The following is a 24,373-nucleotide window of genomic DNA, read 5'->3' on the forward strand; positions in this document are numbered from 1 at the left end:
GTGTTTGCAAGACAGAGAGGTGGAATATGGATCTGTAGGAAGAGAGGCAGGAGAAGAGCACAAAGAAATAGAAGGTTGCTGCGAAAGAGACTGTTGTATGAAGCTGATGTGAAGTGACACATGATAATTCACAGATATAACTCCATGATTTTAATTTCCGACACATGGACATGTGTGTGACTTTGTGTGTGCGTGAGACAGTCTTCACCTTGTTATTAAACCTTGTTAAGAGATGTTGCCCATTGAGCCTGAGATCATATTCCCCAGTGTTTTACACACACACACACACACACACTCACAGACACACACACACACACACACACACACACACACACACACACACACACACACACACACACACACACACACACACATGCACAGACCTTCAGCTTCTTATTGAGATGCTGGTTTGCTGTTCCAAAGCCGCCCACTCATCCGCCCTTTATCCTGCCGCAGGGCAGCTGTACCAAGCCAGCCCTACTGTGTAGGGCAGAGAAGGTGTAAGACACATGCACAGACACACACACACACACACACACTTACTGCCAATGTAGCTGTGCACTTTATCCAATCTGCAGCCACTCGGGGAGAGAAGATTACATGGTTATAACGCAAAGCTTGTGGTGTGTGTGTGTGTGTGTGTGTGTGTGTGTGTGTGTGTGTGTGTGTGTGTGTGTGTGTGTGTGTTTGTAAGTGTGTGTGTTTGTAAGTGTTTGTGTATATAAGGCATAATAATACCCATACCTAAGCTAACCTCTTGTGTTCTAGGTAAGACCAGAACATTGGATGTTGTCTTAAATCCATTTATTTTCACCAGCATGTCAGTATTGTTTATCAATTTGTGAGGGCTTAAATTTCCATAAAGACATTTTGAGCTTAGAGCAGCATCTTTGTTAAGTCCAGGGTCAGTTTGTTCCAAGCCAACCTCCTGTTACACCTTCTCATGCACGGAGTCCATCCACATTCCCAGAACCCAACAGAAGAACAATGTTTCACTGAACAACACAGCACATATATTACTATACATACATTTCATTCACGAGTGTCAAGTCACCTTTCAAACTGTGCGATCCTGGTGTGCAGCCGAAGCCACAGCAGCAGTTCTACCAGCCGATAATGATCAGGAGCTGTGTTAACTGTCAGTAAATCAGTCCTTTTGCTGTAAAGTGAGTCTGCTGTCAAAAGAGCATAACAGAATGCAAATACGCAGCCAAGCCTTCCAGCACACTGTATTTGCAAACTAATTTCCAATTTCAACTACTAGTGCTTAAGAATAGCTAATAGGCATTTACAACCAATAACAAGTCAGGGATGCTCTTAAAATTTCTAATGAATATTCAGATGTTTGTTTAAAGCTGCTGCTCCACCACAAGGCTTACACCAGTGATGTCAAATGCATGAATGATTGTCACTCTGTAACCAGAGGAGGGGATTTTTGTCTTCTTAATGTGTCCATAAAAGTCTGGTTGCAGAGCTGGGAGGATTAAAACTGATGTTATTAACATGTAGCTTGAGTCCAGTTTGTGTCAAGATCAGATTTAGTTGAAAACGTAACATGCATCACTTTCTCTAGGTAAATCTGTGGCCATGAAAGTTTGCAGTGAATGCTTCTTGCTCCCATTTTGACAATACATTTTTGACAAGGCGCTGTCCTGACTGTCCCACATCTTCTCTGACAGGCATTGAGTTTGACGCTGTCACGACCACCTGCCATGGCCTCTGGGGGCGTTGGCCACTGATCTGATCTGTAATATACATACAGTGGGTATTTATACCTCCACTACGATCAGTTCAAATTATTCTGTGGAAGATAGATCATGTCACCATGTAGTCATGTGTGCAGTCAAAAGTTTGTATACGTATTATTTTACTTTTTGAATGTTTTCCTATGGTACGTACTCTGTCACCTGACAATGAGGCTACATGTGCAGAGTATGGAATTCTAAAAGAAATAATTCACAGCATGACAAATCAGCTCTGTGTAAAAACTATAGGTCTCCTTTTTAAATATGGTTGACTAAATAATAATTACGCAGACTAAATAATCTCATGTGTAACATTTCTTGTACAGAATGGCCCAAATTTCAGACAGACACTTCTCTTACTTGCGTTGGCAGCCCATTAGCCTTCCTTAAAAGAATATTGTGACATTTTGAGAAATATACTTGTTTGCCGGACAATTTCTTGGCAGTTGCAAAGACTTTCTGTTGGGTTGCCAAGCAACCGGGAGACCTTGGTTATTACCAGCCAAGAAATTGTCAAGCACATAACCTTTTTTAAAACTACAAATTGTCAAGTTGTGCAGATTTAATAAAGTCTTACATTATCTAATGTAATATATTTTGAGGTTGAGAGGCCATGCTTCCTGTCTTGATGCTAAGCTAATCGGCTGCAGGCAGCAGCTTCTTATTTAGCTTATATTATATAAGAGACGTTTCAACCTGCTAACGTCACATGTAATGAATTAGCATGTTCACCATAAAGTCAATGACCTTCATTGCTGAATATTTACTCGTTGCTATCCAAGTTTAAACAAATATTTTTGATTAGTAGAAAAGGGGCGTAATGTTGCCGTGCACTTTGACAGTTCCATCCAAACTCCTGGTAGTACATGCACCAGTCTCACCTGGCATCACAGCTGCCTGGCCTGATCAGCGATGCCGCACTTTGACCTCAGTTGTATTAGTGAGATTGATTGGCGCGGTAATGACTTGTGTCCAGGGAGATCAACAATGAATGACAAACATGCCTGGAAGCTTTAGACCTGCTCAGAGGTGCTTCAGCAAACACCCACACGCTCTCTCTCGAACACACACACACACACACACACACACACACACACACACACACACACACACACACACACACACACACACACACACACACACACACACACACACACACACACACACACACACACACACACACACACACACACACACATTCCTGCATGCAAAGACCACCAGCCACAGGCCAGTGCTTGTCCAATCAATAGAGATATTAACAAGACAAATTAAATTGTGTAATTACAAGACCCTTGCAGAATGGACAAAAAGTTTGCCAGCAGGGGGTCAGACAAGGACTGGCAGGAGTGTGCGTTTTAACACTTCCCTTGAACCAAGAGGAACATGGCGTCATCATTTTGAACAGCAGGACATTTCTCCATATCAGGAAGGAGGACAGAGCGATGAATACAGAGCCCGAGTTGAAGAAAAAATGGATCTAGCGAGCAACAGCACACATGAACAGATTCACTTTGGCATCATACATATTTTCCACTGAGCTGTTTCTTGGCAGTGCCCCCCCCCCACCCCGCTCTCGCTCCTGCCCCCCAGCTTTGCTCTGCGATGGCTTTCAAATAGGAGGTGCTGCTGGATGCGGAGATCCAATATGCGTTGGCTGCGGGGCTGGCTATAGTGAGTTGACAGATCGTTTATACAAGGGGCTCTCTGCTCTGCACTCGCTGCATCACCTGCTGATTTGTACACAGGCTGACTTCTCCGGGCATTAGCGTGTATGTGACTGGCTCTCCGGCTGTGTGGGAGACGGGCGGGTACGTGTGTGTGTGTGTGTGTGTGTAGCAGTATGATTTGCAATGCTGCTTATGCGGTCGGCATGCTCACGGTTTGACTCCTGTGTATCCCCACGCCGTCAGGAGGAGGAGGACATTTTTTGATGTTTAAGAGCCCCCAACTCTGTGGGAGTTCAGGCTGTCCATGCACACAAAGCATACACATTTACTCTTCTCTCTCCATCTCCCCCTCTCCTTCTCTCCTCTTGTCTGTCTCAGAGTAGGAGGTAATAAATTACGTATGAGGAGCAGAAAAGAAGCCTGGTCATGTGGTGAGCTCTTTAAGAGCAAAGTCTTGTCCTAACCTTTGTAAACCCAGAGCATTTAAAAGGAATACTGGCCCCTGCGAAGCTGCAGCCCTTCGGTCCGTCAGCCTGTTTCATTCCCAGCAAGACCTTTCTAGCTCACCTCACATTATAATTATTTCTACTTTACAGTTTAATGTAACTCTGCAAATGATATGAAAGTTATCTAGAAATCTATCCATACGTCCTTTTCATTGTGTGTCCTGTTTTGGTGTCTTTTCTACATGCGTTGGCTAAGAGGAACAAACGTCTGAGGGACAAATCCTGAAGCAGAGGTCTTTCACAATAAAGACTTGGTTTTTTTAAACGTGGATAAAGTCAACTCTAAAACGCTAAAACCAAAAGAGCTTGACTTTTTGATTGTATTCCCCTGAGTGTCACTGCTGATTGAAGCCAGAGCCTTGCATTGCAGACAAAAGGTTTTTTGACCAGTGGAAAAGGGGCTTAAGATTCCCCTCACCTACTTGGTGACTCATTGTTTGAATGGTGCTGTTCATTCATTAGTGCCCACTTTACTACAAGTATAGGCTCAGCTTTCCTTGCGAAAAAAAAATGTTGTTTTATAAAATGGAAGTTACATACTTACCATTCATATTGCCTAATCATGCATAATAATCCAAGGGGTTGTTTATTTTATTTATAAATGTATAAGCAGGAAGCAGCTTTCTGCTAATCATATACAGTGTGTGTCAGGGAGTGACACAAATGAAATGAGAAATGTGCTGCGTTGATGAGGGAGGAACAACTGAGGCAAACATGTCTCAGAGCTGCAAACAGCTGCAGAGGATCGGAGCATACAAACAAGTTCCCTGTTGACCTGCCGTGTCTGGCTCAAGCCTGACCTGCTTACCAAGGTCAGTGGTCAGGGCAGATACTGAACCTACAAATCAGATTGATGATGCTAACCTTTACTTCATAATAGTTTTTTTCAAACCTGAAAAATATGTTTGAACACCAAATCTCTGCTTTACACTTTATTTCAAGCTCTATTGATCTGTGGCTTGTAGGCAATACATTTTCAGTCACATCTTTGTTGGTTATAGTCTCGTCTAGGTTCTCTCTATCTTAGAGGTTTGACGTGTACGAATAGAGCTGTTTTCAGACATGCACTGAACTTGGAGATCCTCTGCAGTTTCTCTGGAAGAGTTGTATGTGTGAACACAAATGTCCAAGTGAGAGCCTCCGGAGTTTCTGCAGACTTTCTCTGCCTGGCCCCTTTAGTATAAAGTCAGCAGAAAGTCCTGGGGACTTTTGTTTGAGAACACAAGAGGAAAGAGCAGATGGCAATGTCTTTGTGCTATAGACTAAAATACGTGATCTCCGTAGCAGAGTTATTCCGTTAGATCCTGCCTCTGTCTGCTGCACTACCCCTCACCACATTCACTGCGTTGTGAATGTGTGAAAGCTCAACTGCAGAGATAGTCCAGACCCAATTCTCCGGAGTCCCTCCACAGGACATGTCTCAAAATGGCCTACCCTGGCTGAAGGGGTTAAAAATAACAACCTTTTAATCTATATGATTATAGCTGCCTAACATGATCTGAGTGGTTTCCCGTCACACATCTCTTCATCTTCCTTCCTGGTTAAAACAAAGACAGCTCTTGGTAAAAAATCTGCATCTCTGTTTTCCAGCTTTACTGCAGAATCAGCCTTGATGAATAATTCAGGCTCATAACATCCTTTGTTTGAAGCAAAGAAACATTTGAACTTACACAGTTTTAATTGCTGCAAGCCTGTTTAGCTCATTAACTAAAAATAATATGAAAATGAATGACTCACATGAATCAAGGACTGATTCACTCTCGTTTGGTGAAATTAGAGCCCCAGAGCATATCCTCAACTCAGATTCTCTCTTTCTGTGCCTCCTTCATTTGCTTTCAGTTTGTCCTCTCTGACTCACACCGTCCTTATGTTCTCTATTTCTGATGTGTTTTGCCTGCATTGCTTGTTTCTCATTTGTTTCCCCTGCTGTCCATCATGCCACCTGTCACCTCAAAACTTGGCCTTCCTCCCAGCTTTGTTGTAAATCATACTTTCTCCTCGTCTTCCCTCTGTAAGTCTCTGTTCTCTCCTCTGTTCTTACTTTTCCTCCGTCTCTCCTCCACATCTCCCTCTTTCCTTCCTGTGTCACTTTTGACTCTTCGAGCTCCTTTTTTAAATGCTTTCTCTTCTTGCTGCTTCACTTCCCCCTGCGCTCCTCCTTTGAGACCACTGAAGTCTATCTTCATGTCCCAGGATAATGTCACGTCAATCTTGACAAGAACGCTCCTTAGCTGTGCCAGATGATCAGCTGGTCATTCTTCCTTTTAACTTTGTCTGTGTGCGAGCGCAGCTTTGGGCACGTTTTCTGCACATGCCTCCATCTAGCACACATGTGTATGAGTAAGCACATGTGTGATAATGTCTTTTTTTGTCAGGCTTATGCAGGTGTCCTCCGTGGCTGTGATAGAACTGCCAGCTCAGACATATCTGGCTGCCCCAGTGCAGGTGGAGAGGGAGGGTTTGGGGCGATAGTGTTAGCATACATACTGGGGTTCAAGAAGAGAAAGAAATCCCCCTGAGGACGGAGGGGAGGCAGCCGGAGGAATGGAAATTGAAAGAGTGAGATGAGTGACATAAAGAAGAAAGAAAAGGTAAAGGGCTCCATGAGGGACAGTAAATGGGAGACAGGAATTAATGAGGTAACCGAGATTTTGAGAGAGTGAGGTAGAGCCTACAGATGACAACGGATAAGTTAAACAAAGGAGGGAGGTTTTGGATTGAACTGATTTATTGAATTTACTCTGTTCTTTTGGGTCAATTATCTGGCTTCTGCCAATATATTAAAATGAATTGGATCATTCCTGAAGTGCGGCAGCAGCTCATCTTGCAGCTGGAATAGGCTGAATCAACTCCAAGGTAATTGAGGAAAAGCCGAGAGGCAAAGAGAGGCTAACAACAAACTTGTGCTCGCTGTGGCTTAAAAGCCGACTCTGCCGGGGCATTTTACCTGTATGAGCGGCAGAATAATGAATTGTGGGGGCACTCATCTCAAAGACACGTCTCAGCTTTGACAAGGCAATTAGAGAGGAGCAGCATCTCATGTAGTCAACAGCACCTAATTTCCTGCAGCTCAACGTGAAGACGTAGTTAGATCCATCATAAGAAACCCTTTGACGAGGTGATGAAAGTGTTACTGCACACAAACAGCACTTCTTGGTACATGTCACAGGAACGCTTGACAGAAAACAGTGGTTCCATAAAGGCACACTTGAAAAGCAGAATGTCAGTAGAAAGCGTTTGGGAATTATTTGAAAGCAGCACAATGTAAAAATGTCAGTTACGGTGAAAAACTTCATGAAAGAGTGAAGCAAGGCAGGAGGTAAAAGAGAGACAGGAGATGAAAGAGCACTAGGAGGCAGACTGACACTGCAAGGAGTTGCAGCAAGAGGGATGACGAAAGCTCAGATGGAGCCACGCAAACCGGGCACACACACACACACACACACACACACACACACACACACACACACACACACACACACACACACACACACACACACACACACACACACACACGCAGTAGATTGAAGAGCAGTAAGAATTTCTTTCTGCCTCTTTCGACTTCCCACTTCCACTAACTCCACCTAAAGCACTAAGCCGCCAGAGGCCTTGGTTTACAGTGATTTTAGAATAGCTAAGGAGCGTTGTTTGGCACAATGTAGAGTGGATTATGAACATTTACCTGGATATCTTAATTTATTGTGCAACTGTTGAAGTAATGTTCGATTACTTTAGCACTTCTCTTTGCTGGTACAGGGATGTTTGATTCTGGTACATTTTAAATGTGCACTGCCAGAAGTTTGAGTATTTCAGTATGATTGCATGGACCATTCAGTCTTTTACAACCAGACCTATAGTATCTGGAAAGGTCACCATGGCCCATCATCATTTTCCTCTTCAGTTAAAAAGCTTAGGCTTCTTTTTATTTCTGTAATCAGTCACAATCAATCAATCTAAGGATGCAGCGACAGTGCCCCTGCAAACTGCATCATTCATACGTCTGGAGGTGATCACTATAATTACTGTCAGGGATAATACAACTCAACAGTGTGGCACCCAAGGTTAAAATCCAATTCATTTTCTGAATAGAGATTTTTAATGATCGGCCATAATATTGTAACCATCCAAGGTAAACTGACCACATGTTTCAAGATTGTGAAAGAGAAGCCTCAAGTCCACAAAATATAAACTGGTGTCCAGGAGGAGTACTACACTACCCACAATCCTTATTGTTATTGTGTTACAGCAAAATCTCTGATTAGTGGAGCTCGCTGTTACCATGGAAATGGTTTCCACAACTGCGAAAATCATGTTGGCTACGAAAGGCATCAATGGGACCATTCAGTATCACTGCACTAGGTTACTACACCACACTATATGAAACACATATACATCCATACATGACACAAACTACAGGATAATGCAACACTATATTAGCAACAAGGGTAAATTCAAGAAGAAGTTTGCTGAAAGTAATTGGAAAGTTATCATTCACAATGGATTATGGGATGCATAGTTTCTCTTTGAACCCTAAAATTATTAAGTACACAGTCTTGTACCTTTGGCTATCTTCAGTCTTCCAATATTCTTTATCAACAAATGTTAATGAAATTGATTCAGCTTGTAGCCATCAGTGGAAATGAATCAATCAATCAATCAATCAAATTTTATTTGTATAGCCCATATTCACAAATCACAATTTGTCTCATAGGGCTTTAACATGGTGTGACATCCTCTGCCCCTAACCCTCAACAAGAGTCAGGACAAACTACTAAAAAACCCTTTTAACAGGGTAAAAAGAAGGTAGAAACCTCAGAGAGAGCCACATGTGAGGATCCCTCTCCCAGGACGGACAGAAGTGCAATAGATGTCAAGTGTAAAGGAGAACATCATCAAGATAAAGGTTTTAGCAGCATTGATAAGGGTAAACATTTTGAAGCATAACTGAAGGTCAATGAATTGATGGATTAATGTCATTAATGGTCAAGTGTCTGAGGAGAAATACTATATATCGAGCAGTCCTGCTGCAATCATAGTCCATGGTCAGCAGCCAGCAAGATCATGATCCACCATCAAGATCGGATGCCACTATAGTCCACAGTCATTGTCCACTGCCGCCATTAGGATCCATCATCAGCTGCCACCTCGGTCGTGGTCCACCACCATTATCTGATGCCAACACGATACAGGATCCGCCTTTATTATCATGATCAGCCAGCACGATGCAGAATCCGCCATACTGGATCCACCATTACGATCTCTGATACGCGATCCACAGATCCTAATCCATGATGTGGCCACAGCCGCGGCCCTGGATCTGCGGACGATATGATGAATACGATATTTACTTTCGAAACGGCAGCCATTCTAAAAGTGGGCGTTAAAACTGTAAGTGATGGCATCTGTGTGATGCCTTGATGCAAATCTTCTTTCATTTTCGGGGTGTAGGTTGCAGCAGAGGGTTTTTTCCCATAGTGACTGGGATTTTGCAAAAAAGGTGGGAACAGGCGGGAAACAGAAGGCAGGATAATGCTGCAGTAATACTGTTGTTATGCTGTCACAGGTGTGTGTTTATGGAGCATCTTAACCACCGCTTTGGAAGCAGCTCAACCAAATAACAATCAACGAGCAGAGCTATCCGTTTTATAAATGAAGACAAATGTCACAGTGCAGAGTTTTGTCCCCAGTTTTAACTGTTAAATTAAATGAATTATCATACACACACTGCTCCCAACTCATTTTGCCAGATCAGGAGTTAGGGAGCACTCAGAATGAAACAGGAGAACAAATGCTTTAGTGGAGAATGAATACTTAATTCTGGCAGTGGGAGTGTGGGAGTATAGCTTCAGGGTGTCACTGGGGAAAATTGGGAACAATGAGCTATTGGACATGAGCTGTGACGGCCTATTATTATTTTTAATTGAATACAACCAACAGAGACATACTACTAGGCTTGACATAAGCCATAATTTCAAAATAACATAATTACAATGTTTTTTATTTCTGAATTCAATGCAGTCACAGTCGTTCTCATATTCCTTGACTTGAATGCAAATGCATCACTCTCTGCGGCTCAGACTTTTCCGTGAGTTTACTTTTTGTCCTCAGTGCCACAGACTGTGGACTGATGAAAAAGTGAAACAGTTAATGAACAATACAGGAAAGACTTCAAGCCACTGCCATGGGGGACGGCATTGGTCAAGACAACCTCTGATGGTCTGATGGTGGCAGACATTTCATGGCAACAGGAAGAAAAATTCTTATAATTGTTCAAACCTCACAAAAAATGACCCAGGAGAATATATGACCACTGTGGAACCCAGAGGAATAAAAAGGTCCAGAAATTGAAATTGAAAGGTTGTGTCAGTTCTGATGAAGTCTCTAAACAGAAACCACAGATGTGTGAAGTTTGACGTCACTGCAGCTGCCACCCTGCACGTAATCAGGGACAATAAGACGTTTAGCGTTCAGTGTTACAGTACGTGTCTGCATGAACTTTCGAAATTCAGCACGCATGATGATGGATTGCCACTGCCGGCCGGTAGGCATGCGCTCCCATAATTCCTTACATATGGTGCCGAGCACGCAAGCAGTCTTAACCACTTCATTAACTTTTAATTTCCCATTTGAGTAAGTCAGAAAATAGAGTGTAATACATTTTGTCTGACGTCTGTTGACTGCCGTGAGATGTGAAGACAAAGGCTACATCGTGACCGGCGCTGTGCGATAGCTTTGATTTACAGAAATTGTCAGTTTGTGCTCTTTATCGTACAAGCTTTACACATCATTTAATTACATGGCATGTATCGGTTACATTGGTGTCAGTGCTGCTTTAGAAACCTGAATACCATGCACCAAACACCTGTTGTCAACAAACACAAAAAGTGTTACAACCAGCCTCTTTGATAGCTGCTCGCAAACCTCAACATTTCCTAAAACTCAATGATTTCAAAGAAACTAATCTCACCCCCAATCCTCCCTGTCCTTGCCTTTCTCTCTCTCTCTCTCCCTCAGAGCTAATAGATGGGACCCCCACCTTGAAAATCAACCACGGCTCTGGCACAGTGGTGCTACAGTTGCCAGGCAACGTGAACGTGGCAGACAGACGCTGGCATCGGCTGGATGTCCGCAGCAACAGCAAGGTGGGTCACTTCACCCATTTAACACCAACCACCATCCAATACGCTTCAAGTCTATTCACACTGAGCTTTACAGTAGGATGAAACACTTGTATTTTTGCCCTTCAATTACACATTTTCATCGTTACAATAAAGAGTGTTTTCCAATGTTAACCTTCTTTTTTACTTCAGCTGACTTTTAAATAGATGTGAAATGGTGAGCAGTGCAGAATGTTATTCATATAAACAGCCAAATTGCTCACTGATTTAAGAAAAGCAATGAGGGTGTGTAAGTGCTTTATGATCATCCATGAGCTGAGAGAGAGATCAGGTACAGTGCAGCTTTTGTTACCGGTTGGTCCTTTGAGATACTGTCAGCATTTTGAAACTTCTACCATAAAGATGCTACTACTGACATGCTTGTGGATGAGGCAAAAAACTGCCAATACACCACTAACACAACATGGGTGAGGTGAAGTGCACTGCATGAACATTCACCACCGTGAAACACAGGCAAGCCTGAAGTTGCTTCTTACAGGAGCCTGATATCCTGCTTTTGGTGATATTTTGTGAACAGTCGCGGACAGAGCACCACTCTGGACCTTAGGTTGATATGGACCAGGGGTGGATCCATGGGTGGGGCCAGGGGGCACTGGCCCCGGCTGAAATCTGAATTGCCTCTTGTCGCTGTTCTGTCAGTAGTTTTGTTGTGTGTTTTTTTAAGAATAATATGTCACTTACTAACAATAACAATTTGTCGACCAAGGAACAATTTTGGCTTTACTCAAAGCTACTGTCCCATTTTTTAACTGAACCTTCAATGCAAACAATGTGATCACACTTTTTGTCCATTGAAACCTTACAGCTGGATTTTCAACATTATTCCATTCCATGAAATCCAAATACCACCTATTTGGCCCCATGCAAGCCCACTTGACACACTAATTTCCCAGGGATCCAAATGGGTAAGAGGTTATTTTCTAATTTAGCATTGCAGATCTGTCTGGTCTGCGCCGTACAAAGGGAGACAGTAGTGGCGAAAGTGAGACGAATGATTGCAGTGGACCTCCTTTGGCAGTCTCCACCCAGGATCATTCCTGCTGAATTAAATTAGAGTGAAATTAAGCTCATCTTCATTTGACTGAGCGCCGCCCAGAGCTCTTCACCTCCAAGGACGCACACGTTACCAGTGCCTTACGGTTCTCGTTCCTCTTAAATATCAAGACCGCAGTCAATGGTCCTATTTTTAGTTTTTTGATATGAGGCAGGCTAAAGAGCTGCGAGCCTTGCAGCTTCACTTCACAGAGATTAGGACACTAAAGCAGCTGGAATGGCTGCATCTCAACCTTGTTATGGGGAAATCAGCCCAACGTACAGCAGCTGAGGACCACTTCAGTCAAAAGCACAGGGCTGAGTCACATTTTTGTCAGCACTTTTTTTATATATTAATAGTCAACACCATCAAAAGCCTCTTTAAAACATAAAATTGAATTATTACATCGATGTCACAAATGAATTGGCTTCATATAGCTGCTTACTCAAGGACCCCTAATGTCAACCCCCCCTTTTAAAAACCCACACCCTACACTACATAGGCTAACCATTTGAATATAGGACTTGTCATCAGGAACCTTGGCTTTCCACTAGACAGCCACTGAAATGTGTGTTTGTGTGTGTGATGGGTGTCCTTTACCAAACTATACTTAAGTACCTCACAGTCATTGCCTCAAAAGTTGTCTTACTAGTTCTGTTCATTACATTCATTTGTTGGATTTCTTCCCAGTGAAAGAAAGCAGCAGCACCATGCGGGGGAACCTTTTTTCTCAGTGTTCTTTTTTCTCAGAGAATGAGAGCAGTGAGATGAAAACACAGATGCACTTTGAGCGATACAGAGACATTATTCAGCATCGCTTGAATACATGAGAAGACATTGAGAATTTTGTTATTACAACAGGGATTATTCTGCATCACAAAGGCATTATTCTAAATCACATGTGAATCTGTTAATTTGTCCTCAATAATCAGCAGCAGCTTATCTAACCTGGCTGCGTGACGGGCCTGAGATCAAACACGCACAGAGGACGGAGCTGCTGTCTGGAGATTTACTGTGCAATCCGGCAGCCAGGAGCCGCACCACACACATACAACAACGTTGAGCAATTAATCAGATATTGCCCAAGCAAAACATGTCTTTTTATGTAAATCTCTAGCCCTCTGATACAATGGTGACTGAACTCTAGAGAAGATCTGCACTCAGTCCACCTTTTGCGTCCGTCATGTATAGAAACGTCATCAACACACTTACTTACTTGCTCTCTTGTGGTCTGCTGTGTTCTCACATGGGCTCACTCGGACATCAAACTCCGGTGACTCTTCGCAGCAACTTACTCAGATATTTGAGTTCTCACATTCAGCCTGGGTAATGTCAGGAGATCATCCTGAGTTCAGTGCATGTCTAAAAGCATCCTAATATTAGCCTTTGTGTCATGACACATGTACTGTACCTCCTGTTGATACATACACAACCACTCATGATACCGCTTGTCCTTTGAGGGTCACGGGGGGGGCTGGAGCCAGCTGACATCGTGCGAGCGGCAGGGTACACCCTGGACAGGTTGCCAGCGTAACACAGGGCTTATACACAGGGCACATACAGACAAGTAACCAGCCCCACTCACATTCACACCTCTAATTAAGTCTCCAGTTAACAGATAGTGGATGTCTTTGGACTGTGAAGAAAACCCCACAGAAAACCTGAAAACTCCAGCAGGCCGTCAGATTCTAACCTACAACCTTGTTGCTGTGAGGTGACAGTGCCAACCACTGCTCCACTGATCTCATTGATAGCTTTGTTCAAGTGAAATTAAAACTTTGAAGTGACATACATATGTCATTTTGCTGTATAGAGTAAAAGAATATGCTTTCAGCCACAAATAAGATTGTTCAGTATCCTCACTCCAACAGCTGTTTCAGAGAGTTTCCGTCCATGAGTCTACCATATCCTAATCATGTCAGTTTAGAATTGCCAACTATATAATACAGGGTGCAGCATAGGGCTCTGCGTAGGGTACATGTCTACGCATAGGATACAGCGTAGATTCAACGGAGAAGCATGAATTGGCCTTAATGAAGCGGTAGTGGGAACAGCACTTGGCAATAAATGGCAAGTGCTGTTTAGAGAGTTTGTGTCATCCAACTTGCACCAGCAAACAGGAACAGAAAAATAAAGAGATTTATGATAAGAATACAATAAGGTTCCCACATATGACCCTGTATATTTACTTATCATAAGACTATTATGCAATGTACAAAGATTGACTGCTCAGGGCTCTTAACTTATCCTCCTATGTAACTTTAAAATGTCTGATTGTCTAAGATATTGCAACTGAAACGTCTGCTCTTTGGACAAACAGTGAAAACAATTTTCCCTGGCTCGTATTCGGACAACATGTGAAAGCTTTTTATCACAGATGTGAAACAAGTCTGTTCATTAGTTCTGTGTATTCTCTCAACTAAGGACTAATGGCCAGGACTGTATGCCAAAGCACACACACACACACACACACACACTGAGTTGTTAACCAACAGAGAAACTGGGATGAGTTTGGTGCCAATGGACTAAATCACAAACCCCTCCCTGTGGTCAGGGCTGTGATGTACTGTTTGCGTACGAATTAACCTTCTTTAACTTTGATGCTACCTGCCTGTTGTTGCATCTCTTTTTTCACAGCTATTCATTGTGCACAACAAGAAAGAAACAAATGATGATTATTAGATAAAGGTTGACATGGCTTCTGCTGAGCTTCTTTATACGTATATATGAACATTTACTGCATCATGCTGGTTTAAGATGTGAAGTCTCCTCTTTTGTCTCCTTTTTTGTGTACCTTAACAGGCCACATAGCAGGCAGCAGCAAAGCAATATGCACTGATAAAAGAAATGTCAGAGTCACAGAGACATATAGTAGAGGATGTTATAGTAACTATGGTAAAAAAGCAAAATGAAGTACATTAATTGTCATGCACAGACTTTGTGGGATTTTGTGTTGCTTTTTACTACTTGTATTAGTTTTGTATACAGTAGCATGGCCTCATCTGTGTGTTCTATACAGGAAGTGCGTTTCACCCTGGATCGCTGCTCGGGAGCAGCAGTGATGGAGATGGAGGGTCTGGGCAGCTGGCTGACCACAGAGGACCACTCCTCCTGTGAGGTGACAGGCGTCACACCCAACACCGACAGGTACACGCAATCCCCTGAACGCACACATGCACACTTCTTCTACATGTTGCCACATGAAAGATTTTCAATTTTCCAGCAAACAAAGGACATACAAAGTGAATAGCCTAAGGGATTTCATTTATTTACAGACCCAAAACTAATCAGGATATGAGGCTCAATTATTAAGAGTAATATGTAAAGGGTTACTCATGGTGACAAACTGCTATCACCATCTCTGCTATCCTGTCATCTCTATCTGATCGTCTTTCAGCACATTGTGCTTTGCTTGTCATGTTTGATATTGTGTGTTAAATGTCAAAAGGCTGATGACATTGGGCTGGTTCATAGGTTCAGCAGTGGCTACAAAAATGTCACTAATGATGAGGTGAAATGTTCTTAGTTGTTCGTCAAAGTGTTGACATTGTCCCTCTTTCATCAAGTAATTCTAACAGTTTTATCCCAACGACAGGGATCTGACATTGCATGTATTAAATGTACTATAAAGATGAACCCTGATTGACAGGAGGGGATGTTTACGTCTGTGTGTGTTTGCCAACGCCTCTCTGTTTGTTTAGACACCTGAACATGAGCCAGGTACTGCAGCTCGGTGGTGTGAACGAGGACATCCCCTACATCTACCCTCAGCTTCAGCACAAACACTTCACCGGCTGCATCCGCAACTTCATCGTGGACAGCAAGGTGACACACTTGTGCACGCAACAGTGACACACACACGCGCGTACCCACACCACCATTAGCACAGCCCGATGCAAGCAAAACTCACGCCTGCACTCCAGCTGATAAATGGCTTAATAACAGGTTTCAGCATTCACAGTACCCTTGTGCCACGTAAGAGAGTTTTTTTTTATGCTTTTAACTGTAACCTCAAAGCACTTTCAAATAGTACACAGAGTACGTGCACTCCCAGGTTGAAATGGAACGTGAACCTTTCATATGAACTTTTCCACTGACCATTCTGACTTCAAGTGAAGAGTTTCAAGCAGCTCTCGACTGCTCGGCAGGAGGCGAAAAATTAAGGGCTTCATGCTCAGCTATGACAATCTGAGCCCAACCCCAAGAAAACCCATATCTTTTCGGTATGAACACCGGCCTCAGGTATGATAACCTTATCTAAACCCACTTCCCTCTAAAGTCAGAAACTTTGTATTCCTGCGGCAATTTTAAGTTTGGCATCAAACGCACTAAAGGGAGAAATTCTGCCTTTGTGTTTCATGAACTCTTTTACCTGATATATCTGGTATTTAGACGTAAATGTCAGACTGAATTTCCATTGATGTAGAATGGTTAAGATGTGGAGTTCTCTGATGATAAGAATTGTTTTGGGCTTATTGCTTAAATACGCAATGTGTTTAGCTCACTGAGAAATAGTATTATGTTGCCAGTGCCATGCTCTTGCAGCAGTTACGAAGTGTGCTCTACATTCAAGTGTACATTGAATCTGATCAGGATATTTTTGGAGGGGAACAGGGATTCTCGTCTTACATAGGAGGCGGTGGAAACTTTGACAGGTTGTTTTTGCCACAGTCGGCTTACAGCTGCATTAAACTTGGCACCAGTTGGGCTGTGAGAGCTGAGCTCTGCTGGTACTGTAGGAACAGATCTTGCTATAGTTTTTTTTTGTTTTCTTTATTAAGCTAAATCTCAAGTTTGTTGAAGTGAAGAGTCTTGGATAAATACATGCTCTGAAATTCACATTATACGGCATGTGAGCAGGACTTTAATTGAAGCTGAGTCACCTATTTATTATTATTGTCATGTTAACATGATGATTTATATACAATAACATCCCTTAAATGAAAGATGAAATGCATATAGACAAATACAATGACAAATCCTCCTGATACCAATTCCTCCCCCTTTACTCTGGGTATTTGCCCAAACTCTGTAACACTGTTATCTTCATTTATTTATTACATTTTTTTAACCCTGCAATCCTCACAGTATGATATCATTGGGATCACTCATGTGTATGGACTGTAACATGAAGTTTTAACTACCCCAATGGAGATGTTTATACGTTAACATTTGTATTGGCCTCTGCTTTTTGAAATGATATTGTTCACCACAAATGTACGAAGCTGTGTATCAAGAATAACCACAGCATCTAAGGAACAGTATGTTATGTTAATTGGCATTACAAAACAACTACCATAGGCTGGCACTGGGCTATTTGGGTGCTCACCTTGAGGCGGCATCAGCAGTGTAGCTCAGTCAACGGTGTGCAGCCCAGGAAGGGAACAAATCTGAAAGATAGTCACCTCAGAAAAAGACAACAAGATCACAAAAAACACAACACTGCGACAAATGAGCATTTAATACATGTGATCCTCTTCAGTGACCTGATGAGGGTCGCGAGGAGAGAAAAGAGAAGAGAAAGAGAGAAGAAAGTCAATGGAGTCTTCAGCTCTTAGACAAACTAATGGCCAATACTTATTCCTTTTAATGAGGTCAGTTTCAGCTCTTTGCATCATTGGAATTACCTACTCTGCCCAACACATTGGTCTGATTGCAGTGTGAGCATAATGTCACCATTATTTGGTGGTCACTTACAAAATTACAAAAGTCCTGTTCCATCCTTTTTTCAAGGACTTGAAAAGAGGCTTTTAGAGTTTAGGTCAGGATAAGGGTTAGACATTTAGTTGTGATGGTAGAAATGAGGGGTGACATGTGAACTCTGGTCAGGTTAGGGTTAGGAATGAATTGATCATTGTTTCCTTGTTCTCTTGCTCTTCTCTAGTGGCCCACTCATGTTTAGCTGTTGGGGCCCATCTTTAATGCATCAGTGAGACACTTTTTGCTTGCACGTGTTTGGTCGGTTATAAAAACCCAAAGGTTTGTGGGAAAGAGTTTTGTTCTGACAGTTATCCTCAAATGAAAAAAATTCAAAGTCACTTGGTCGCTTCCGAAGACTACTTGTGTCTACTTGTCTAGTTGTGTGTTGGAGCCACGGGGCCTCCGTGCTCGGGGGAAACTGTAATCTTGTTTCCTCTATGAACACAATTTATCTTTATCCAGACCTTTAAATTAAGATCTCAAGAGTTGGGATAAAAAATGATGTGAGCGCCGTCTGCTCCAGCGCTAAAGGCTCGTAGTTGATGCGCTGCACCTTCGCTGGAGACGTAGCGGGAGGCTGCACAAATGTTGTGTTCTAATGAGAAAAATCTGCGTGGTGCGTGTGGGCGGACATGAGGATAATAAATCTCCAAAGAGCAAGCATCAGTAGGAATACTAATGATTAATAATGGTGATGGACATTGTAAGGTTTTTGTGTTTTTCTCAATTTTTGTTCCTGTGGCGTTGCTGTTTTAATTATCACAGAATGTTCTATAGTGAGACATTTGTTGCTATAGTAACATCATCTGTTTCATTTGAGGTATGAGGGGCTGTGTTCTCACTGTGACTGACCACTCTGTCTGTTCCCCTGTTTCCTTGCTTTTCTTCATATGCCTCTATATTTGTCTATGACTTTATTTCTGTCAGTTTGTATATATTATTATATGTCATGATCCTGTTCCCTGGCTACGTACTGTCTGTTCACCCTGACCTTGTTTATATGTTCTTTTTATATGTGTGTTTTTACATTTGCTTTTTTTTCTGTCAGAGATACAAGATGTCCAGAACATATCAGCTGTATTAAACCTGTTTAAGTATGATGCAGTGTATGAGGGTGAGGATGAAGAAGACACTAAAGTAGAGAGGAGGATTTTTTTTTTAGAAACGTGTTTCTATTCTGGAGCTGGATCGTTCTCTGACTGTCATCCACCATTGTCTGTTTTCAGCTTTCTCCACCGCTGTCCAGTCATTATTCTGCTCGTCCTCTTCCCCTCAGCTCTCACTCTAACATTACTGCTTTAATTTTGTTCTGTTGTTTTGACACAACTGTCACTTAATTTTTAAGTATGCAGGTGAGCAGTTACAGGGGTTGAAATTATGTTTTTCTTTTCCTGTCTTAATCCCAGCTGCCTTGACTTGCAGTTCAGTATTAACAAAAAAGTTTGACTCACAACAAGAGTTGCAGAACATTCCAGACCAGTGTTGGAAACCCGGTTTCACACAGCCAGCCTTCTGCACTCTATGTTTCAGGAGAGTCATGGTCCAGATGGCATATTTCTGTTGTCAAGGCATAACCAGAAATATATTTTAAAGGAGGGGTAAGCGATTCTTTGGAATGTTTTTGAACTCAACACCAAAACAAATACACCCCTCCCTTCACTGCTCCTTTAGCTCCACCCCCCACATTGATGCAAGATCAAGGTGAACCACTGATCTCAACTGTGGCAGTCGACGATGCCACCGGAGTCTCCCCACAACAGCCATAGACGAACCATTCGCTTTTCAGTATTCTTTTTATTTATTAAACTGGCACCAACATGAAATCAAAATGCAACCCAACTCAAAGTGTCCAGCAGTCTTCGCTTGGCAGCTCTTCTCCTTCATGAGCTTCCCTCATGTGTGTCTCTTCATATCTTTTCCTCTCAGTGTTTCTTTGTGTGTCTCTCTTCGTGTGATCTCCTGTGCTCCTTCCTGTGGCAGCTCTACCGCTGCCTTACGCCGGGTTCACACCGGACGCGGAAGCGCCGTGCAGCGCAGCGCCAAAAGAAACTGTCCTCCTCCTTTCCGCCCCCATGTTAATCAAATTGGTCTGTTCACATCGGCTGCGAATTGCCACGCAGCGCCGAGGACGGGTCTCGCTCTGCAGCGATGGTTTTATTTTTTTTGCTCGCCACGAGCGTATTGCGCCAGAAGACACACAGAAAATCAATTTTAAACAATATAAATGACATATTGTATATGATATAAATGATCACATATGCATCCCATGCTTTGGATTTCCCTGCTGTTCTCCTGGAGTTTCAATTTCCCCGAATTATTCCCCCACATGATGAAAGTTTCCCATCTGCCAATCCAATACAAGCACACAAGCACACAGACAGATGAAGACCATCATCATTTACCCCCGAACCCCTACATTGAACGGAGCATACAACAACCAGCAGAGAAAGCAGACCGGCGCAGAGAAATCCGCGTCCGGTGTGAACAGCCAGGCGGCTGCGCGCGCGATAATTGACGCAGCGCGGCACTTCGGGGTGCTTCCGCGTCTGGTATGAACCCGGCGTTATGAATCCAGGGTGAGTTAACTGGCCAACTGATCTTAGCTGTGCCAATCAACTCTCCCTGGTTCCCCTGGAGGTTCTCACTGATCCACCTCCACATCTACTAGTTGTAATTTAGCCACCACAAACATTAACGTTATCTGTAGACAAAATACACTCTCTGTATATACACAAACTACACATTGAACGACCAGTATCAGCCGCGGCATTGTGTGTCTGTCTGCACTTGAAGAATCAGACAGTGAGACAATTAAGTATCGTTACCGCTGCAAATAATTAGCTGCTGCCTCGGAGGATGTTACATACCGGCATGTGGTCGCTGTGGTCCGGGAGCAGTACATGCTTAATGTGGAGTCGTTGCTGATCTTAAAAGGTTGGAATTAGTCTCCACAAACATTAACAATCGGAACAACACGATACTGGTTCTGCAAAACCAAAATGAATGTTACCCACCTGACAAGCAGAGACAGAAAAACCTCTTCATCCCTTTTCATCGCATTCAACTCCTGGTGGTCTCTCCACCGATAAAAACGGTCTTGGGTCAGCTGTAGTCTGTGGTGCTTAGCATTTGGAGCGCTACTGGAAAAAATACTGTGGGTATACAGTAACTTCCTGTGAGATTGCAGTGTCAGCATTGCCTGTGGCTAACAGTATTTATCACGTTCTGAAACAGTAGCGCTGGTGTACGTTGTCTGAGGCTACGTTTCTCGTTCGTCCTCCCACCCCTTGTTTGTAGAAGGCAGACAAATTATTACATTATCTCAGGTAATGTTTCCAGGTGTTTTATTAAAAATCGATTCAAGAAAGAGGACTAATATAACGTTACCTATATTGTATATCTTGGGAAATCACTGTTTCTGGCTCAGGGACCCCTTTGTACCGTTGTTGCTGATTAGCCGAAACAGTGTTGTGCTGTTTGGGTATTCCAGCTTTCTTTGTCTCCCAAGTACAGAGCCAGGGCTGTGTATTCAAACCAGCGGACCGTGAGGAGATGTATCAGAATTTGACAAAAAAGTGTATTGGATTAAAATTGCTTAGCCCACCTTTAATGGAAAAAAAATGCAGAAAACATTTCGGACCAAGACAGGTTCCCGGAGGAGCAGAGGCCCATGAAGTTCTGCAGTCAGAGCCTCATCAGTCACATATGGTTGTAAAGCTGGAACATCCACAAACAGGATTTCTTTATGTGTCGCTCTCGATCATTTCTCCCCGCTGACCTGAGACAGAGGTATAAGGTTCAGCCCCTTGATGTGAAACTGTAATCACTGCGCTCGCAGTTGTATACTTTGTATTTCAGTCTGGACTTTTAATTTTGTTTCCTGTGGGCTGAAAGATTTTCATAACCAACACCTGAAAGTAATTTCTCACAAATAGGGCAGCCCACAGTGTCTCTGTGTGGGGGTGCGACACTCTTTTCAGCTGATGCCACAATTTGTAATATAGGGAGGATCAGGTGTATTTCTGCCCTTAATTCAAGAGTTCCGCTCAGACACACACACACAAACACTACAGTCCCAAAGATGCACAGTCAAATCAATTGCACACGACAATGTGTGTATTTCAGTCGTTGATTGCTAATGTCTGTATTTCACTCCTAAGCAATCAACGTGATCATTCCAAACCCTGTAGGCAGACGAGCCCTAGCTTTTAAAGGTCAGCAGCCAATAGGTGTCTATTTGCTAGAGGTCAGAGCCAATCAGCAGCTCCCGGCCGGCATGACTCCCTGTCAGTTTTTACGATTCCTTCATCCTCGCACAGCACCAACAGCCCTCGTAAAGTTTGGGTTCGGGAGGGAAGAGATGGGACATATTAATGTCTTTTATGACGCACTTTTGTGAGGGACACAAATTTAGCCATTCAAGGTTCTGATGTCCTTTCAGCTCTGTGCAGCCGTCTGTGCTGTTTGTGTGTCCGAGGATCAGTCCAGTGTTTGGTTTCATCACTGTAGTGGGAGGAGAGAGAGGGGGATGAGAGTGGAAAAGAAGAGAAGGCCACGGTGTACCCTGAGCTCATGACCAACAGCACATCTGAAAGCTTTCTTCCTCTTACTTTTCTCACTCTTACTCCCCTCTGGCTAAGTACCTTCTGTGCTGTGCCTTCCCAAATCCCCTCTTCTCTGCTGTCACTTTGTCTTTTTGTTTCCTGTTTGTAAGTTACTAACTTATTGGCAACTCTTCCTTCTTCCCACCCTCATATCTCCTCTCATCTTTCTGCACCCCTTACCCACTCCTCCCATCCTTTATCTCTCCCCTGTCCTCTCTGGGTTTTCTACCTCTCCATCTCCTTATCTGTATCCTCTATTCTCCTCTTCTTCCCATTTCTATCCTCTCATCCGCTCTAAATTTTCTACCTCTTTCTCATCTCCTCATCTGTATCTCCTCAATTCAGCTGTATGATTTGGGCTCCCCGGCCGATTCCCAGTCCAGCTCCCCGGGCTGCCTGACCACCGACAGCAGCTGTGTCAACATGGGCTATCCGTCCTGTGGCCACCGGGGTCGCTGTCACGGCGAGTGGGGCTCCTTCAGCTGCCAGTGTGTGCCCGGGTACACAGGACACCAGTGTGAAGAGGGTAAGCCCAACTTTTTTTCTTTTTTGGGACTTATTTTGACCATCAACATCTAAATCGTCCATGTGCTCAGGACAGATCATGTGCTCTGTGGCCACAAACCTAAATATCTGTGAGTTTCAGCACTTAAAAATAATGGAGTCTGAGCACAGATACTTCATATAAGAAAACAGGTTTGTAGCACGGAAGTAAAATGTTGGGCAGCGTGTAGGTCTTAAAGTTTTATGTCACCAAAGGCACCCAAAGGATTTTTTTTTAAGGCTTGGCCACAATTCAGCTCACTGTGCTGTGGAGGAAACAGATGGTTTCTCACCTTAAACATCTTGCAAACATAAACCTGTATAATGATAATAAGGTCATAATTATTCTAATTACTTTTTATTTGGATACGTGAATTTACAGCCCACAGAATTATCACACTTAAAATAAGCACGGCACCACTAGTGTCTCATGTGAGGAATCAAGAGGATAGGATGCATCACATTGCAAGCTGTTTTTTGTCTTGCACAGTAGAGGAACTCACTTGTTTAATTTGAAGTGTAAAGTTTCAGTCTTCGAAGCCAATTTGTGAATATCCTCCTGCACATTAAGGGTGGGAGCCTCCTATTTAGTAAACCTAGATTCAATTATAAACAATATTATCATTGTTGGACCCAACCAGGGTCAATTATACTTACCACTGCTGTGTCCATGTCCCCACATATTCTCACACCACCCGTTCTACCCGTCCTTCAGGAGCGTAACCCTCTCCAACAGGACTCGCTCAGATGTGCTAGAAAACAATGTGCAAAATATATGTTAAGAAATAAATCTTCTATTTCAGAAAATTTGCAAAATGTCCTTTCTTTAACAGCTGAACTCTCAGTTGACACCCTGTTGGTCTTAAACCGCTCTCATGCTCCACAGTGATTTATTTTGTCAGTGAGTCATAATTAGTGTCATCTGTGGACATCTACAAACAACCGAGGGCAAGTAGACACATTTTCAATGAATAATTAAGTGGGTGAATTAATGAATAAATGACTGAAGGAATGTGAATGAATCACGCTCCATATTCATGAGATGATTCCTATCTTTTTGGAAGAAAAACAGCAAAGTCTGGAGTCAGTGGGGCAAATGGAGGGTTTTGGCAGCCAATGAGGCAGGAAGAAAAAGTAGTGTGTATTCTTTAGATTTTCACACACAGGCTGTGTTTATGGGATGTTTCTTGATTACTTTTACAGGCCCGTGAAAACACAGCCTAGATGCAATCTGGCAAGACAGAGCAAAAAAAACCAACGAAAAATCCGTGTAAAAAGAGAAAATACCTTCTCAATAGCTTGTTCCTTTTTAGGTGTTAAGATGCTGAGTGTTCACACAATGTCCCCACTTTGAAACCAGCTGGGGATATGTAATGCATCTCTCCATCACCATCATC

General features: G+C 42.9%; 1 protein-coding gene across 1 annotated transcript in view; it reads left to right on the plus strand.

The window, feature by feature from the left end:
• The window catches only part of si:ch211-186j3.6 (neural-cadherin), a 292,082-nt gene that overhangs the window by 215,644 nt on the left and 52,065 nt on the right, over nucleotides 1-24,373 (plus strand). Inside the window, exons 28-31 of the mRNA XM_034570740.1 lie at nucleotides 10,933-11,060; nucleotides 15,149-15,276; nucleotides 15,831-15,954; nucleotides 22,779-22,959. Coding sequence (XP_034426631.1) covers nucleotides 10,933-11,060; nucleotides 15,149-15,276; nucleotides 15,831-15,954; nucleotides 22,779-22,959 — 561 coding nt within the window. The remainder of the gene's footprint in view (nucleotides 1-10,932; nucleotides 11,061-15,148; nucleotides 15,277-15,830; nucleotides 15,955-22,778; nucleotides 22,960-24,373) is intronic.

The sequence above is a fragment of the Hippoglossus hippoglossus genome, chromosome 3 (genome assembly GCF_009819705.1).
Source record: "Hippoglossus hippoglossus isolate fHipHip1 chromosome 3, fHipHip1.pri, whole genome shotgun sequence".
Lineage (NCBI taxonomy): Eukaryota > Metazoa > Chordata > Actinopteri > Pleuronectiformes > Pleuronectidae > Hippoglossus > Hippoglossus hippoglossus.